The sequence below is a fragment of the Pseudopodoces humilis genome, chromosome 3, assembly GCF_049639895.1.
Source record: "Pseudopodoces humilis isolate 2021_Gansu_Grassland_sample_001 chromosome 3, ASM4963989v1, whole genome shotgun sequence".
NCBI lineage: Eukaryota > Metazoa > Chordata > Aves > Passeriformes > Paridae > Pseudopodoces > Pseudopodoces humilis.
In genome coordinates this window covers 64,886,412-64,904,402 of record NC_142202.1, presented here as the reverse complement: position 1 = coordinate 64,904,402, position 17,991 = coordinate 64,886,412, and the positions used below count along the sequence as shown (strand labels likewise).

Sequence of the window (17,991 nt, the reverse complement as noted above, 5' to 3'; positions counted from 1 at the left end):
CGATTGCAGAGTTCCTCTTGTGATAGAGCAAGGCCATAGGGCAATGCAGATGGGGAAAATCCTGTTTGTCTTGACTAATTGTCAACTCAGTCCTAGTCCCCTTTTCCCCTGCAGAAAACAAACCACACTGAGCCTCCATTTAAGGAGACTGAATTGGTTGAAATTTTAACCAGCCTTGCATTTTACATCTCTTCTCAACCATGGTCTGAAGGAAGGTTTGCATTAGTTTGTGTTTGCCCTGTTGAGTAGCAGTTTGTCTAGTCCTGGAGCCAGCTGCAGGAGGGCACTGCCTGCTGACTGCCCCAAGGACTCACTGTGTAGCTGAAACTTGCAAAGAAATCTCAGAGCTACTCTCAGAAATCATTTAAGCAGGTCTAATGCTTAAGTCTTTTGACAGAAATTGATACTACTGAGACTGTTCTGTAAAACCACAGTTTATTTCAGTATCATCTTGGGAGGAGGCTTTCTACTAAACAGAGAAAACAAGGTTATCCAGGAGGTGTAGCTGTTATTTCAATATTTAGATTGGAAATCTTAATGTCCTGCTGAAACAAAATACAGTTCCTATGACAACTCTTTCCCTCTCCTCTGGAGCATGGGCTAACGACAGGATTTCATTACATGGTCATGTAACACCGGGCACTGTGACAGCCTTGTCATCTCCACTGCACTGTTTGCTCCTAAATGGCATTTAGCTTTGCCCACTTGTGTTGTGCAGAGCATGAACTGTAGTGACTGACCCTCACTGTGCTTATTGCCTGCCACCTCCCACTTCCCAGCTTCCCTCTTTTCATTAGCAGGCTCATTTTCTACCAAAATACATTTGGTATGCTGAATTTTATTGACAAAAATTCCTAGAAACTTATTTCAGTGGCAGAAATTCTATATACTGACATTAATTAAGAACAGCATCTTAACAAGTACACAGAGTACTGACAAAATTTTGTGAGTACAGCAGCTAAACCAGAATATGCAGCAGATTCCTGTAGTTACTTCTGAAACACACATAAGAAAAAACTATAACCAGTTGAACAGATATATTAAAAGACTTTATTCACAATAGAGAAATTTTTACAAATATAAGTTCTTAAAAATTAAGCATCTTGATCTATTAGGTATTCCATAATTTCAGTTTATATAAAGATGAAAAGACTAAATGGAATATGTACAAATCAAAACCAATTTAAATACATGATAGAAATGGATATATATGAAGTTACCATAGAAACAGTGAGCCATTGTGCATTGCAAAAATCTGTGTATAACCAACACATATGCAATACTTATCTCACAAACAATCAAAAAAATTTATTTTTTTTTCCTGTGAAACAATGTTGGTGCCATTTAAGGGGATCTACCTCTTGGGACTCAACATGTGCAGATTTAAATGCATTATTATGCTACAAAGAAATGGAAGAAGTGTGGGCAGTGTGTTTATGCGAAGATAATGTCTCCATGTGACTGTCTTCTCCCCCCTGCCCCCCCCAAGCCCCAACAATAAGCAATTTCTTTTGCTCTTATGAATGACTGGGAACACAAAGTCACCATCACTAGCTACTTCCATGTAGTTAAGTGAATTAAAATGCATGTAATCTTACTGATCTAACAAGCAGTGGTAAATATGGACTGTTTAAAAATGTTTGCTCTAACTTTGGTGTTTTGGGATTATTAAAAAAAAAAAGACAAATTGATATAATCTAAGTTTATGAAAAGTTTTTTTTCTTACAGTTGGCAGATCTACACGTTGTACAATCTTCTCGTCTACTTACATTAGTTTACAAAAAGTACAGTATAGTGCAGTTTGTACATACAACCTGAATACCAATACCACATCAAATTTGTGCTCTTTCACATCATCCTAACTCCCATGCTAAGAAAAATTCATATGAAATGTCTGTATTACAAGGAAACTGTCATGATGCTTATATGAAGTACATAAGCCCCAATGCATACAGAGCTGTGAGATTGGAGCAGCTTTTGAAACATGGGGAAGACCTCCAAACCAAAGTCTGGTTCTCTACTCTTCCCTTCAGCTTGCTAAGTACCAGCAAGATCACTACAGACAGCTGGGGGAAACAAACCTAGGTCAGGAAAACCATGTAGAAAGTGGCTTAGGAAACACTTCTCAAAGACTGTTTCTGTCCGAGCTTTTGTAGTTCTTTAACTGAGACAAGGTCTAAAGCAGCACATGCATGTGGGAGGAAGTAGCAGCAGGTGACCCAATAAACATAAGTAAGAAAAAAGTAATTATTATTGCATGTTAAAAAGAGAGGAAATATTTTGTTTTTCTTCCACAGCTATGGTGGTTCAGGGGGTGAAAAAAACCTCCCTTATAAATATTATTTATAAAGAAATACAATGAAGTATAGTCCTCCAATGGTACAAATTCTGGAGAATCAAAAGCAGCAGAACTCTGCTTTTCAACAGAGTCAAGACCTCATCCTTGCTTGACTGGGCTCAGAAGCCTGCTGTGACATGAGAGAATCCATACTTTAAAAAAGAAAATAATAATAATAATAATAAAAAAGTGGATCACAAAGTTTTGAGCAACCGTGCTGTCTCTATGTAAGCAGGCTTTACCTGCACATCCATTTCTATCAATTCTCCCAGTGCTGCGTGGCCCAGGCTCACCAAGGTGTCCCAATAACTCCCATGTAGGAATGCCCAGCTCTGCCAAGCCTGGATCCTTGCCTTGCCCCCTATACCAAGTCTTTGGCACCCTGTGTGTAATGTGCCATCTCCTCTATCAGCAGGGGAATCTTCACAGACTCTTTACAGACTTGAGGGCAAACTCTATGGGTCAGCTTCCAGCCGCTATATATAAAAGTGTAATTAGCTGTTTTTGGCTTCTACCTAAGAGAACTTCCACTGCAGACCTCTGTAAATATAGAAAAAATGTACTCTGAAGCCCAAACATATGTGTTCCCTCAGCTGTGGTTAGCAATGCTGGACATGTGAGCTATCTACTAAATACCATTCAAGAATGTTACTGTTCAGAACCAGATTTGTTTCACTGCAGTCCAATCAATGAATAATGTTCTTTCTCAGAATGGGAAGCCAGGTGTTTCCTACCTGAAATGTATGGAAGTCATCCCATCACTAAATGAAAACACAGGTAGACTTAAAAATCATGTAAACCACTTCAAACCAAGTAGAAACAGGTATTAATCATGCCTCATTTCTTTTTCCCTTTGGTGACGCCACAAAGCAAAACATTTTTGGCAAAGCTGTTACCTTTCTTAGTAGGCCAGACTTCTATTCTAAGGAATATTTTTAAAGCACATTGCATTTCTGTTACTTCAGACAAGACAGTGTTATCAGAAAGTTTTAGTTCAATGCAGGATAACTTCCTCTCTGAGTGACTTACCTTCTTTTGAAGAGGCAGGTTTTCTTCAAGGCATTTGAACGTCTACCTTTATTCATATAGATACATTAAATTGCTTTGTGACAATTCACCATCAAGTCTGGTGTCAAGTCTGAACCTACCTAAATCTTTGCAAAAGTAACAGAAAAACAAATTGTATCTGATATAATTCTAAGCTTCCAGGAAAATGTCATTGAGTGTTTTTTTTTGCCAACCAACCAAATGAAAGCTACTGGACTAAATATATAAAGAAGGTTCTTAATATGAAAAGACTACCTTATTTTACTCCATAGCAGCTTGACTAAAGACATAAGAATAACACCACTTAGAAAAGGGAGGAAACAATTTATTCTATTATAATATTCTAATCAAAACCTGAAAAACTAAGGTGTGTTAACTAATGTGCTAAATCCATAGAAACTAGTTTAATCTACCTTCAACTTATACTGCAGTTTCAGAGTTGTGTCTGCATGAGATGAAAATACCCCTATGTAGACTTCATTGACAATGAAATACATCAGATACTTTAGCAAGTAATGATAGACCCGCATAAGAAGAGGCTGTCACAGTCACAAGATTTGTCCTGGATGACACACAAAACAAACTAACATAGAACAAAACAAAACAAAAAATAAAAGGAAAAAGCTCTTTATACTTAATTCAATATGGCTTTTTGCAACATGGCAAAATATTACAGCTTAAAGCATACATCTCCTCACAGAGGAGAGAAGAATTTTGCAGTCAAATTAAAAGCAAATTTGAAACAAGTAACATGCCGACCTTCTGCTTTTTTTGGCCAAAATGACACTGCAGCCTAACAGAATTTGGGAAGATAGTCTATTTCGCTTCTAAGAATCTATCAGTCTGAATTAGAGGACTGAGGTTTTATCATAATTTATTTGGTACATTCATAAAAATTTACTGTTAAAGAAAACGGACTGCAAAACACTTGATTAAAAAATTTAACTTAGGATTTTAAAACCAAATCATGTGCCCAAGTCCTGGAAATGTAAGGAATGAATCAAAGTATAAATTAATCTTCATCTATTTCTGGTTTTCTTCTTTATTCCCATCATCTTTGTGGAGAACAGGGAGAGGATGAGCCTCTGTGTTGAAGACCCAGTGTTCAAGTGGAAGAAGATCATCTTCAGAGAAGAGCAAATACAGGTACCTGGCAAGAAAAAAAAGAGCAGGAAATGAGACCACATCAGGAAAGTGATTTTCAGGAAAACACAACAATAATTCATAATTCATATTTAATTTACTTGAGTATTAAACTTCCTATTGAGATGGCATGACTGATTTTTTTCTTGCACAGAAAAAAAAAAAATAAAAAAAAAAATACCCAGAACTGAAGAGATCAAGACAAAACTTTAATCTCATTAAAAATTTAGGAGATGATGATAGATAATGAAAGCATTTGGATTTCTCTGTTAACAAGCCTTGCAAGCTTTCCATGGAAGTTGTTTGTTCTTCTTTTTCTAAAGTTTTAAAATGAAAAGTATGCAATATAAGCCTGATAAATTCTCTGTCTAGTCAATTTGTTTCATTAGTGCTGGCATATATAATTAGATCCTATCAAAGATAGGAGTTGCAATGTCTCAGAAACTATAAAGTACCTTTATCAGAAGTAAAGATAATTTGCAGAAGTCAGGGAATTTAGTTTATTGACAGACTGGAAAAAAAAAAAAACGCAATTTGGCTTCCTGTCATCTAAGAAAAGCTCTGTTATTTCACTCAGATTTTGTTATGTGAGTGCCAAGGGTACTAATGATAAATACTTAGCTGTAAAGATGATACATAGAACTACTTCACATTAACGCAAGTCAACTTTCTTAACTTACTTGAGTGTCTCTGAAAGAAAGAAACTTTGCTGCACATCGTCGTGGCTTTCATGATTGTTATAAACATCTCTAATGCCAGAATAGCCACCATCCACTCTGCAGTGTTTTTCCAGTGCCTGAAGCAGGGAAGAAAATGCTCAAATCAGTGGGATTAACAAAGTGAATAATATGTCCATTTTTTCTGTTTGACAATAAAACTAGCAAAAAAGAATTACCACAATTTTTCGATAAAGAGATGAAAACTTGGTAAAGCTCTAGATGAAAAACTCTTTAAAAAAAGACATAAGTACACCTGCCTAATTTTACATTTAGGAAGAGAAGCAAAATAATAAATGAATAAAAAGTGAACACAAAACAGCTTTCAGAAGGAAAGATGTATGGGTATAAGGATTTAAAGACATATGGATTTTCACTTACATTATTTTTCCTATTTTTAATAGGAGTAACAATAGCCTTTCTCTCCCAGTCTCTCAGCCTTTGGAAATGGTGTTACCTATACCTTTCCTGGTCATATTTTGGTACTTAAAATGATTGTGACATAATTGAACACCATACTAAAGATCAGTCTTTTCCTTACCTCCTGCAAGTCCCTTCAAAAAAAAAAAATAAAAGAAAGGCAACTCCATTTTCTGTGTAAGTTGTATGGGTTCACTTTGCAATTATTTAATTTTTCAATGGGAAACCACTGATATTGGGCTCTGACTGGATTTCTTTTGTGCAGCAGTCATATTTTTCTTTGCTACCTCTCTGAAGAAGCTTTGTTACACAGGAGTAGATAGAAAGCCAGGACTTAACACAACATAATTTAGCTGTAACAATAACAATGTGTTTTTCTCTAGCTAGTTTCCAAACTCTTTATTCAGTTAAGAGGTGTAAAACAGATGACTGATTCCTATTTCACAATAAAAAGGAATACACGGGCCACCTAAAATACAATTTCTTTTCTGCTCACAGGAATGTCCTATATTTTGAAGAAGATATGTTTTTGAAAGAGAAAAATGGTCAGATGAAGAGTATATATAAAAGGGCAAAAAAGATGCTGGAACTGTAGAATACATACAGTGGGACTATTTAATCAGCTTTGTTGCTTTTCTTAATATTAGGTGTTTGCAATAGAAAGGTGGTACCTATATGCCTATAGCAGTATGAGCCATAACTGCTTTAAATATACTGCTATCCAATACCTTATCTGAGTATTGGTTACCTTATCACTACTATATTTAAAAATATTAAATAATATTTTTTTCCTTTATAATTTACCGATTTAAAAGGGCCACAAGTATTCTTACTCTGTTAATTTTTCTTATTCTCTTTTACAGTAACTCTCTGGTATCACACAGTACAAGGAAGGAGTAAAGAGAATTTAAGATATATTAAATCATTATTCAACAACAAATTCAGAAAATGCTACTTAACCCTAAATAACTTCTTGCAATGAAAAATGACAGTAAGGATGGTGGATGACTGCATTCACTCAGGATCACACTACTGTGAAACAGTGTTTTCTGTTCTGGTATTGGGGCAACAACATTCAGGCAGAAATACCTGGGGATTTATCCCCCCCCAAAAAGAGAGCCAGGAGATAACTAGTTCCTCCCTTTCTGAAGTTACTACAAATATCACTGAAGTGAATACAGGATGTGTGGATTTTATTTAGAAAAAGATGCTGCATTTCAAAACACACAAGCTAAAAAGGCAGAGGATATATCTAAACCAGGCAGAATAAGTATTTTCTGAAGACAGATGGGACTAAAAGTCTCATAATTACTGAGGTATTCATCAGCTTCCCCTGCTCTAAAGACTCTTTAAGATCTGTGTTTTGCTGTGAGTAGATATCCTAAATGTCCTTGATTTTGCTGGAGTCCCTGTAGCTGTCTGCACACATTTGGCTTGCATGTCAGGCTCTCCTTAATTTTCACCAGAGAGTAAGCTGCCTATCGTATATTTAAAAGGGAATTTTCTCCAGAAGAGATCCTTTAAAATGTAACAGCCTATTTGTCTTTTCTTATGTGTCTTTAGGTTCTTTCATTTTCCTGGACAATTTTACTAAATGACAAATATTCTTAAGTTTAAAAAAGTAATTTCCTCTGGCTGGTATTCCTTCCCTCTTGTCTACTTCAACCTGCAATGAATTCAAAATGCTGCATCTGTGTCTGGATTTTCAATGTCAAACAAAGATGATGTTTTTCAAGGCACAGCAGAACTAGAACTTGAAGGATAAGTCTGCTATGCAAGGAAATATCTGCGTTCTGAACAGGGTGAGGTAAAATAAAAGCAAATTGTATTTACAATTTATATGCTCTAATGTACTTTGAGCCTTCTTTGAGTTCAGAGGTGTCATAAAGGTACCTGGAGGCACTGCTATGATGTAAACCAAGGGGTTAACTTGCCCCATGTTTGCCTTCTGGTGGTATCTACTTGATGCAAATATGAAGAATCTCATCTCTCAAAGCTACTTTCCACCTAATTAAAGAAACAGGACATCCACCTGCAGGATTAGTAGGATAAAAAGGCTCTAAATTGTCAACCATCCTGGCAGTGATGGGTTTTTGTGCCCTCTTCTGCAGTTTGAGAGTACAGTGATGTTCACAGTGATAGGGGTAGTGGTGGGCAGAATCAAACACATTTTTAAATAAGTAGTTCTCAGAAAATGAGGGTGGGTAGGATCAGTTATGATGCAGTAATGGAAAACATCAAGCACAGTGAAAACTGGCTGACAGTCTCAAACTATCATAAAGGGAAAAACAAAGGAAGTGCTACAAATTTAAAATATGTGCCACATTGCCACATTTATAATGCAGAAAGGGAGGCTTTCATGAGCTAAGCTGATAAAACCTTTCTGACTCAGTAACAGTGGATATTGCTGGTGGTCATAACTGCATTTTCTCCAGCTGCTGAAGTACATACAAAATTATCTTGGACTCAAAGCAGCAAAGCAAATTCACAAAGAAAAAAAAGTAGAGGCTAAAACATTTTTTTAGTCTATAAAGTTAGAGAAAGACTTAAGGGACTTGTCAGAGAGTTTAGAAGTCATGACTCTAAAACAGCCTCCTTTTCTACTACAAGGGCATTGGAAAAAAAACCTAATGGGTTCTTTTTGGCAGTGTAATGAGTTGAAAAAGGACATGAAACACCTGAAGAATATCTTTATTTGGACACAACCCAAATGGTCTGATCGTTTGTTTCCTCTTTTTTCTTGTTTCAGTCTCAGGTTCCCCTTTGTGCAACATGTACTGGTAATTAAACCAATGACTCTCAGTGCTTGGGGACTTCCCCAAGGACAGAAAGGGTCAGGTGCTCTCTGGAGCAACAATTAAGGAGCAAGAGGGAACAGAATTTATGAAATAGTTACAGTAAGTTAGTATTATATGTGCTGTAACTAAAAAATACTGTATGATGTAGAGCTTGGCCATAAACACCAAGACAAAACAGGAAGAAAAATTATTTTAGACCTACAACTGACTGTATAACTTCTGGAAAGCTGTGGGATTTGTTTTTGTGAAACACCCAACTGCACATTAGGACAGTGGAAGATGGGACCAGCTGCATCTCCCACACACAGCCTGTGTTAGAGCCAGATTGAGAATAACCACAAGAATGTTAAACAAGGAACACGTGGGGAGAGAGAAGAAGCTAAACAAGTGTACCAACTTGAAAGAAACACAAACAAACGGAACCAAATGGGTAAAGAATAATAATAAGGAAAATATTTCAATTGTTTCTAACAATGTTATCAGTGTGGGCAGCAACAATGAGTCAGGGAAAACATCTCCTGGAGCAGGAACAGTTGGCATTGCTGAAACCTGATGGGATGATTTCCACAAACAGCCATTGTAAATATGCCAATTAAAATCTGCCTGGGAAGATTCCAGTAGTAAAATGTGTGCCTATGGGTGGTGTTAGCAAAGAAGAACGTAAGGGAACAGCCCTCTAAATTAGAGGTTTTAAAACCCCAATTGCTTTGGAATTAGTAACTCAGAAGCATATTGTTTCAGGACCCCAGAGCCAGCACCTGAGGGAGGCAAATACAATGCCCTAAATAACTACAATCTACCTAGCTGAATACAGTGCTCAGTGCAGGTATGGAACAATTGTGAACATTCAGGCAAGAAGTTTGAGAGTATAAGCATAGTTAATATTACTATTTTTTGAAAATCAGATTTTGCCTTAAATTTATTTCCTGGAGGATATCTAATTACCAGGCTTGAAATACCCTTTTTTCCACAATGCTCAACAGCATTTGCACATTTCTGATATGATAGGAATCTATACAGTGAATAGTGAATACATTTACAGACCTTGATTGCTGTGGAGGGAGTTGGTCATAACCCAGTAACAGCTCTCTAGTAGGGTCCCTTAGGATGAGAAATCGTAGGACACAAGTCTACGTGTTCTACCCTCAGAGTAGAGCAACCTTCCATAAGCAGTGGTGTAAGCCTCTCCAAGAAGTGGAGTAATCACACACTTCTAGAAGCAAGAGGTATTGGATAAACTGACAAACAGGAAATTTTTAAAATAATCCTGCAAAGCAATACCTCTGCACAAGAGAGGTCACTGAGAACAAAATACTTCAGAGCATTTTGATTTATTTATATTTTTTTTCATTTTTCTTAAGTACACAGAGCCAGAAAAATAATGTTCTTCAGCTTGCTGTATTTCCTATCAGATGTTAGATAATTTAGCAAGGGCAACATCAGTGTGAGGACAGAAATGAACTCCAGAGAAGCATAATAAGGACCCATACCTGGAGGATGAAACATGGTAAATCTAAAGCCTCTCAACCTTAAGAGTAAGAGTGATTAACTGCTGAAATAAGGGAAACAATAGATTTGGCAAGCCCACTTTTTCACTACAGACTAGCTGCCCTTTTGCTTGTGCCAGACAAGCACAAATAGCTAGGTTCAGCAAGACTGATTGAAGCTCAAAAGCCAGTGGGAAAAAAAAAATTCAAATCTAGAAGAGATTGCTATTATTTAGATATTTTTTTTCCAAATGAGTTGTGCTTCTTGCAAGTGACATGGTTTTATGTTTGGTACTATCTGGCCTTTGTCACCTTAATTAAAATCATCTTCTTACAATTATTGAAAATACATTTCAGAAAATGCATTTCCATATCCAAGGCTCAAATCTGACACGTGTATGCACATGCAGCAACACTCAGCATCTTGGACAGTACATCCAAATATGACCCCTAATCCTAGAAGTATTTAAGAAGGACAAATCACAAGGTACCTTTCTATTACACAGTCTCAGCAGTATTTGGTTTTGTTGAAATGTCATCTATTTGGCAAATGAATTTCTGGAAATATGAATTGATATCACTGATTTAAAATAAGTATTCAGTCTCCAACTGCTGAACAATGTCATTCAATAGCTCACTTTACAATATTACTAGGATTTAACAATGAAAATGTCCAATAGAACACTACCTCAACAGCTTCCCATCCCCAGTCCCTGTACTTTGGATCATGAGTGAGGCGCCACATGTACGTGTAGGTCTCAATGACTTCTGGTCGTAGGATGTAGTATTTCTCATTTTGTCTTGTAGCAATGGCTTCAACACCACCATCAAATCTGAAAGCTTCTGGTCCCAGTTTCATTCCTAGCCAGTAAAAAAAGCACAGACTAAAATAAAGGCATTAAAAAAGGTTCCAAATTATGTAACCAAATCAAACTCCCCAGATTACCAAATCAAACTAGGCTGTTATGTGGCATAAAGCCAGATTACCTAAAACAATATAATTTCTGAAAGATACTGCAGCTCCTCCTGTTTTTAATATTTTATAAATAATTTGGAGTAGGAGAGAGCTGTTCTTTATCAATGCCTTAAATGGCAGCTACAGTTTGAACAGCAATGCTAACATTTGCATTCTGAAAGACTTCATGTAACTAGCAACAAGTGAAATTTTGGCTAAAAGATGAGGATATTTACTTTTCTATATCAAACTGGAAAATACACTCTGGGACCTGAAATGCTGCCAGGGTTACTTCTATATGAAGATGATAAAATCCAAAGAAATTTCCTGTACAGAAATCCACTTTCTTTGTGTAATTCTATTGTTTGCAGCATTGTATCAACAGAACTGAGTGTAAAATATTCTTTTGTGCATAAAACATGATCAGTACCTATATTGGTGCATAAATGAACAGAGTCCCTCTCTTACTTGTATTCAGCCATACAGAAATTGGCACCATAAAAAAAAAAGCTTATTAATTACTGTTATGTAACAGTCATGTCAATTACTACAGTGAGGAGATACGCTTCAGGTGCACAGAAATTATTTATAAAAAGAGCAGCCATTTTAAAAGTGACTTTTAAAGCCAGGCAGCATTTGCTCTGAAGGGATAAACAGCTACAGTTTTCACTCAGCTTTCTGGTAAAGCACCAGTGGCTGCCTTCACGAGGGCAAGCTGTGCAGCTGAACTCTACAACATGGTACTCACGTGTACGATCATAGGATTCATGGCAAGTCCTGGCAATTTCAGCACCCAGCTCGATGTGATGGCCTGTCTTGTCACTGGGTGCTCCATCTGCTCCCAGAGCAAACATGCCTCCAGCAAAACAAGTGAGGTGTCCCATCTTGTGTTCCAGCAATCCGCCCTTCCACTCGGCAATGTACGTCAGGCCCCCGCTTGACTTTCGGATGAGGTGGGTCTCTATGGCCTGCAGAAGGATGTGATCTCAAACCAAAGCCCATTTGGTAAAGTGCAAAGGACTAAGCTGTCTTGTATGTTGGTTGTTTTTGCTCTGCATTGCCTTTGCTCATAAAATGCAATGGATAATATGAGCCAGCATAACTTCAAAGTGCAGACAAACCAAGGCAGATTAACACACATCAGTAATGGTGACTAATTTTGCTTCAACTTTGAGCAATTTACAGTTTTATAAAAATGGGTACGTTTTATAAAAATGTTGAAAAGACCTACAAAATACACTTCAAATTTTAAATTATTTCATTTTTTCCCCTTTCTACATTAAGCAGTTTCAGGTAATTTAGCTTTCAACAGTAATTTAACTTTCAATAGTTATTAGCCATCATTTCAGCTTTTGTACTTCCCATTTTAATTCTGACTTAAAGGAGGTCGTTATAATTTCATGTAAATCATATGCAGTCATAACCCATATTCAAAACACTTAGTCTGTTCAGTGAATGATGTTAGGCCTATGACTCTAGATGGCATTCCCATAGTCCAATGGGTTTCCCCCTTCAAACTGAAATCCTGTACTTATTTATCAAGAGCAGGGTCCCACTGAGATCTCTGGGGAAAAAAAAACAAACTAAGCTGAATAAAAATACACAGATCTAGAGGGAACTGAAAGTTGGTGATGTTAGCAATGTATGGTCACTAATGACAAAATCCAGGAAGGCAGCCTTCTGTTGTGGGAGGAACAGAATTAAAACATCAGAGGAGATACAGAAGAGCACATTAATTAGAAGCCCACAAAGTAAGGTATTACTTTTTAAATGGTAATGGAGAAGAGATAACTGTCATGCATTGAGTTATCCATTAGTGCTCCAGCTGATTTCTGTTGAAATCATAAGATCCAGAAACAGTACTCAACATGCATTATACAAAACAATTAAAAGATATCACTACAGACAACCATTAACAAAAAAGCCAGTATTTAAAAAAAAAAGTTTTATAAAGAGAAAGTAGTTATTGTAATTACTTCTCCCCATTTAAGCATTTGTAAAGGTTGTTCCTATAAGCATGAAAAAATCCTCTCTAAATTAGAAGCATCAGCAGAATAATTGTAAAATTTTTACATACTGTTTTTTTTTCTGCCAAGAATGTCACATTGAAAACTATACTTTGTAAAGCACTTAGTAAGGATGTTTTCTGCCCTGATCCAGAGCCACTATTAGCTCAGAAAATTCCTCAAACCCTTGTTTCCACCTTGATTGCATGCTTTTATGACTAGGTGTCTACTGGAAAACATACCTAAATTTTAAAGAAGAAGTAAATAATAAAAAATCCTGTGCTTTAAACAAATTCTGCTGTAAAGAAATCCTGCATAATTTAACCTATAAGAAGAGGAATTAGATGTGAAAGGGGAAAGGTGAGAAAACACACATCAGTTTTGTGGAAAATAACTTTCAGACTTATTTGGGCATTCTAACAACAAGCTACCTAAAACCAAGTTAAGAAAGGAAAAACTTTAATGACATTTCATTTAACCTTTCAGCATGGTATCTCCCATCTCACCAGAATAACAGTTCTAAAAATAGGCAATAACTCTATCGGTCACTTAGCTGTTGGGTCAGAATTTATTTAAAAAGAAAACAACTATAAAACTAGATTGATAACTAAATATAACTATGTTGCATTTTTTTTGAAGTAATGACTGAAAAACAGAATGAAGCATTACTGTGTCTGACCAACATAACAGCAATGATGCACTTTTGAACTATATTAACTAGACCAGAGCTTATTCTTGTAGTACAAAAATGGATTTTGTGATACCAATTAGTGTTGGTGAGGTTTTTCCCTTTTAGCTCAAGATTAAAGTGCAGGCTGAAAAAGGATGACTTCCAAGAGTTTTAAAATTATTCTAACAAACTGGCGTTAAGAAACTAACAAATTGATGTTGATTGATACCAAGAATGTCACAAAATAAAAATATATTTCCAATTTAAGTATTCGTGTTTAGTAAAGCAAATCATCTCTGTTTTATAAATGGGGCCTATTAAGAACTAGTACATATGTCTATTAAAAGTTATTTTAATATGTAACCATCTTATTTAAAGCTATTTTTATGAGGTAGTTATTAGATATATGACAAATTCTCAGATTGCCTTGTCATGCTTTGTACAATCCTGGGTCCCTGAGTGCTAGGTAATACCTATATCAGTGTCTGTGTCTTTATTAATGGCATGCTAGGTGTCCCTATGCATATTTACCTACATGGAATGTGAAGTTTAAGAGCACGATAGGAAGCAAGGGCTACATTCCCATCGGGGAATGCTCCTTGCTTTCTGCTCCTTGCTTTGGGTGCAGTTCTGGCACGGAGATCAAGTGAGTAAAACAAGTTATCATAAAAGGAGTGTGGTGACAAAGATCCACACAAGTGAAAAGCTGTTTGGGTACAATTGATTCTGAATTTCATACTTAAAATAAACTTATTTCTTTTTTTGATATAATTATGTATCCATTTCAAGGGACACATTTATTTGAATTGCAGGTCAGTTTCAACTTGTTCCCCAACTACAAATAATTCCTTTCTGTGCTGTTTGCAGATCAGGTGGAGGAATGTAGCACCTCTCCTGTGAGGAAGAGCTGACGAAATTGGGATTGTTCAGGCTGGAGAAGAGGTGGGTTTGGGGTGACCTGATTTCAGCCTTCCATTACCCAAAGGGAGCCTACAGGAGAGATGGAGAAGGACTTTTGCAAGGGCATGTAGTGACAGGATGAGGGGGAATGGCTTAGAACTGAAAGAGGGTAGGTTTAGACTAGATATTAGAAAAAAGTTCTTTCTGTGAGGATAGTGAGGCCACTGGAACTCGTAGCCCAGAGAAGTTGTGGATGCCCTATCCCTGGAAGCTTTCAAGGTCTGAATAGAGCTCTGAGCAAGTGAAAGGTTTCCCTGTCCACGGCAAGGGGTTAGAATGAGATTGTCTTTAAGACCCCTTCCAATTCAAATAATTCTGTAAGTCTGTTGTTGCCACTGAAGATGAATAGATCACACGGACACAGGTCGAGGTGTGGTGAAAGAAGAGAGAGTTTATTTTTCCTCCCAGGATTTATAGGCTTCTAACCACACCCAGGGATTGGATGGTCAGGATAACACTTTCTCACTGCACTGGCCATGAGAGATGCCCATCACAAGACGTATAACAGAAAGAATGTACACATATCTATGTTTACAGTTACTGTCCTGGGAAAGTCTTTAGAAAACTATGTCAGCAAGCTCAGAAGCTGAGTTCTCAGGGCGACAGCCTGTGATATTTATCACTACAGAGATTATTATTTCTTCCTAATGCAATTAATATTCTCAATATAAACCAATATATGGTGTCTGAGAACAATCAAAAAAGCTAGAAGAATGTGGTCTTTGATTAGCTGAAAATACATTACTGATGGATAATTGGACCTGGTACAGCTCCATTAGTAAATGGAAGTTTAATTTCATTTCATTGTAGAATGTATTTCTGCAATTCAGATAGTAATTTCCATCAAGGTAGGGTAGAGAGACAGTGCAACAGAAAAGGCTGGAAAGAGAAAAAGTAGCTACAAATATATGTTACCAAAGGGAGCAATAGCAGATGCTACCTGGAAGTGGAAAAAAAAATTTGAAACAAAAAATTGAGACAACCTTATTTGAGGCTGTAGTGGACAAAAAAAAAGGAGAAGGAAACTAAAGGTAAATAAACATTTTACAGATATTTAAAGAAATAAATTTACTACATGTAAAGCTGGTATGGCATACAATATGTCGTGGACCCATAAGCTCTTAGAGCCAGAGTAAACTTTTTATGGCTGATACAGCTCCCGGCAATTTTTCTTTTTAAGCTTTTACCTAAGGCTCTGCTTACAGACCTCACTGCAGTAAAGCCTTCAGCCAAATTACTTTTTTCTCCATCTTGTGGGAAATTATTCCTTCGATGCAACAACTGTAGAAATGCTTGAGCACTCAATTAGAAAGAGTCCTTTTTACAGTTTGAATTGTGAATCAAGTGCTCCTTGCATTACTACTGGCTTCTTTCTCATGAGTTTGCATGTTAAAATTATGCCCTTGCCTATCTGCCACAGTGAATGAGACATTAGGAATTGTTCCAACTACAGGACTGTATATTGCATGTTTGTGTAATCTCTGTTATTGACAGCATAAGGGAGAAACTCTTCAGTTTTTCCCAACCTGACTTCCTCCCCCTCCTGCCCTCGTTGTCAAGGAAGTATGTTTTGTGTTCTCTGCTTATTAGCCTGTTCCTTAACCTATACATTATACTGTATAAGCAGAATTGGACCCTCCTAATAAATAACCACTCTTTTTCATTCAGTTCTTCTTCAAGGTTTTCACACATCTTAAATGATGTATTCACCACCCCCTTCAGTCCATCCCTGACTTGATTTTGTGGTTGCAAAGTCCTTCATTTACCCTCTGAGTTGTTTAAAATGTATTGCTTATAGGGAGACACAGAAGACCCAGAACTGAATCATCTCACTGTTCAAATGAGTTAAAAACTAATTAATAAGCTTATTTGTATAGGTGTTCTCTTGGTGGATTACACTGACAGGTAACAAAACACTGAGATGCCTGCAGAGCACAGGTAGAAGCTTCTCAGGAAAAATGATCTGCTCCTCAAGGCTGCTCAGGTTCTAAATAAACATGTGCCACAGAAGTGTTAACTCTGCTGAAGAAGCTAACACATAACAAACCTCAAACAGAAATGTGACCCCACAGTTCTGCTGCCTCTAGCTCTTAGGCATTTTACCTCTCCTTTTACAGTATCTTCTTAATTATGATTAATGGATTTCAATGATTACTGCTGTTTTAATAAAACCCAGGTGGTTTCATTTCCTGCCTCAAGATGTCACTGTAGCTGGAGATAAAACTGCCCAGCAAGACAGTTCCATATTCCATACCTTAATAAATTTGAAACTTCAAAAATATGATTATATTTTCAAATTTCAAGGGTTTATAATGTCTGTTTTGGGGATAATTACAACTCTGCAGGCGTTTTCATAACAAAGCACCATAAATTATCTCTGTTCAAACTTTTAATATATTTTTCTTCCCCTAGGAATTTTCATGAACGGTATTTTGATGATTTGAAGCAACAGTGAGGATGAAAGAGAATTCTGTCATGTGTTATTTCCAATAATTCAAAGATGTATAGTGTCAATTGCTCACTTATTTATTTTAATATTTACAGCTTGCACCAGAACATTTTATTACTTTGAAACAGCACACAGCAGCAGGTCAGGATTACTGTGGGTTTACATTCTGTAAGTTTCTCAGTAAATTGTCTGCTTTCTTGTTACTTAGTTACTTCCCTTACATTTTCTCTGTTTAGTTGATCTAATGCAGTAGATATTTTTCTTTCTCAGCCTTCACCATTAATAAAATTTACCTTTTATTGAGCTCATTACAGAAGGTTTATTGCTAGAATAGGAAGTTCAAGCCCTTGTTACAAACAATTTAAATACTTATGCCAAACAAAAGTAGTGTTTTATGCTGAGGTCCTCACTGCTTACTAAACTGAGTTCTAAAAATCAAAAATGAAATCTGAACACAGAAGATCTTTCATTTGTTTAAACACAACATATAAGAAACATTTTGGAAGCACCAATGCACTTACTTCTTTTGGATTTTAGACATGTTATGTAGACAAGTAATGAAATATGAGTGCTTATAATGGAGGTACCTAAATTTTTAAAAGGGGAATCATTGGCAAACATTTAACTGCTGTGATACATATTCATCTGATCACTAAAGAGATGATTAAGTTCTAGAGGAAAGCTGACTACTTGCTTGTGTTTGAAAATCACTATTTTTTTCCCTCTATAGATGTATCAGTCTCTCAGAGCACCAATGCTCTAGCTCTAAATATATTAAATGTTGTGTGGTACCAGAAGGATAAATTTATTCATATTTTAAAACAGTATTAATGGTCTGGCATGAATCAAATCAAGTCACTCTCAAAATGTTACATTGTGCATGTTCTGAATACTCTAGGATATCTGCTGATTCTGACAAGTTGTTTTTTTGCTATCAGAAAAGGGGAGGGAAAATAGCACGACTGCCCTGAAAAGAGCAAAGCCATGAGCAAAACCCATACA

At 36.5% G+C, this 17,991-nt stretch overlaps 1 protein-coding gene across 1 annotated transcript in view; it reads right to left on the bottom strand.

Annotated features, from left to right (window-relative positions):
* Nucleotides 1-1,036: 1,036 nt before the first annotated feature.
* Nucleotides 1,037-17,991, bottom strand: part of MAN1A1 (mannosidase alpha class 1A member 1) — a 142,762-nt gene continuing 125,807 nt past the window's right edge. The window contains exons 9-12 of the mRNA XM_005518316.3: nucleotides 11,653-11,872; nucleotides 10,638-10,810; nucleotides 5,209-5,324; nucleotides 1,037-4,535 (exon numbers count right to left, since the gene is read on the bottom strand). Of these exons, the coding sequence (XP_005518373.2) occupies nucleotides 4,409-4,535; nucleotides 5,209-5,324; nucleotides 10,638-10,810; nucleotides 11,653-11,872 (636 nt within the window). The 3' untranslated portion in view covers nucleotides 1,037-4,408. The remainder of the gene's footprint in view (nucleotides 4,536-5,208; nucleotides 5,325-10,637; nucleotides 10,811-11,652; nucleotides 11,873-17,991) is intronic.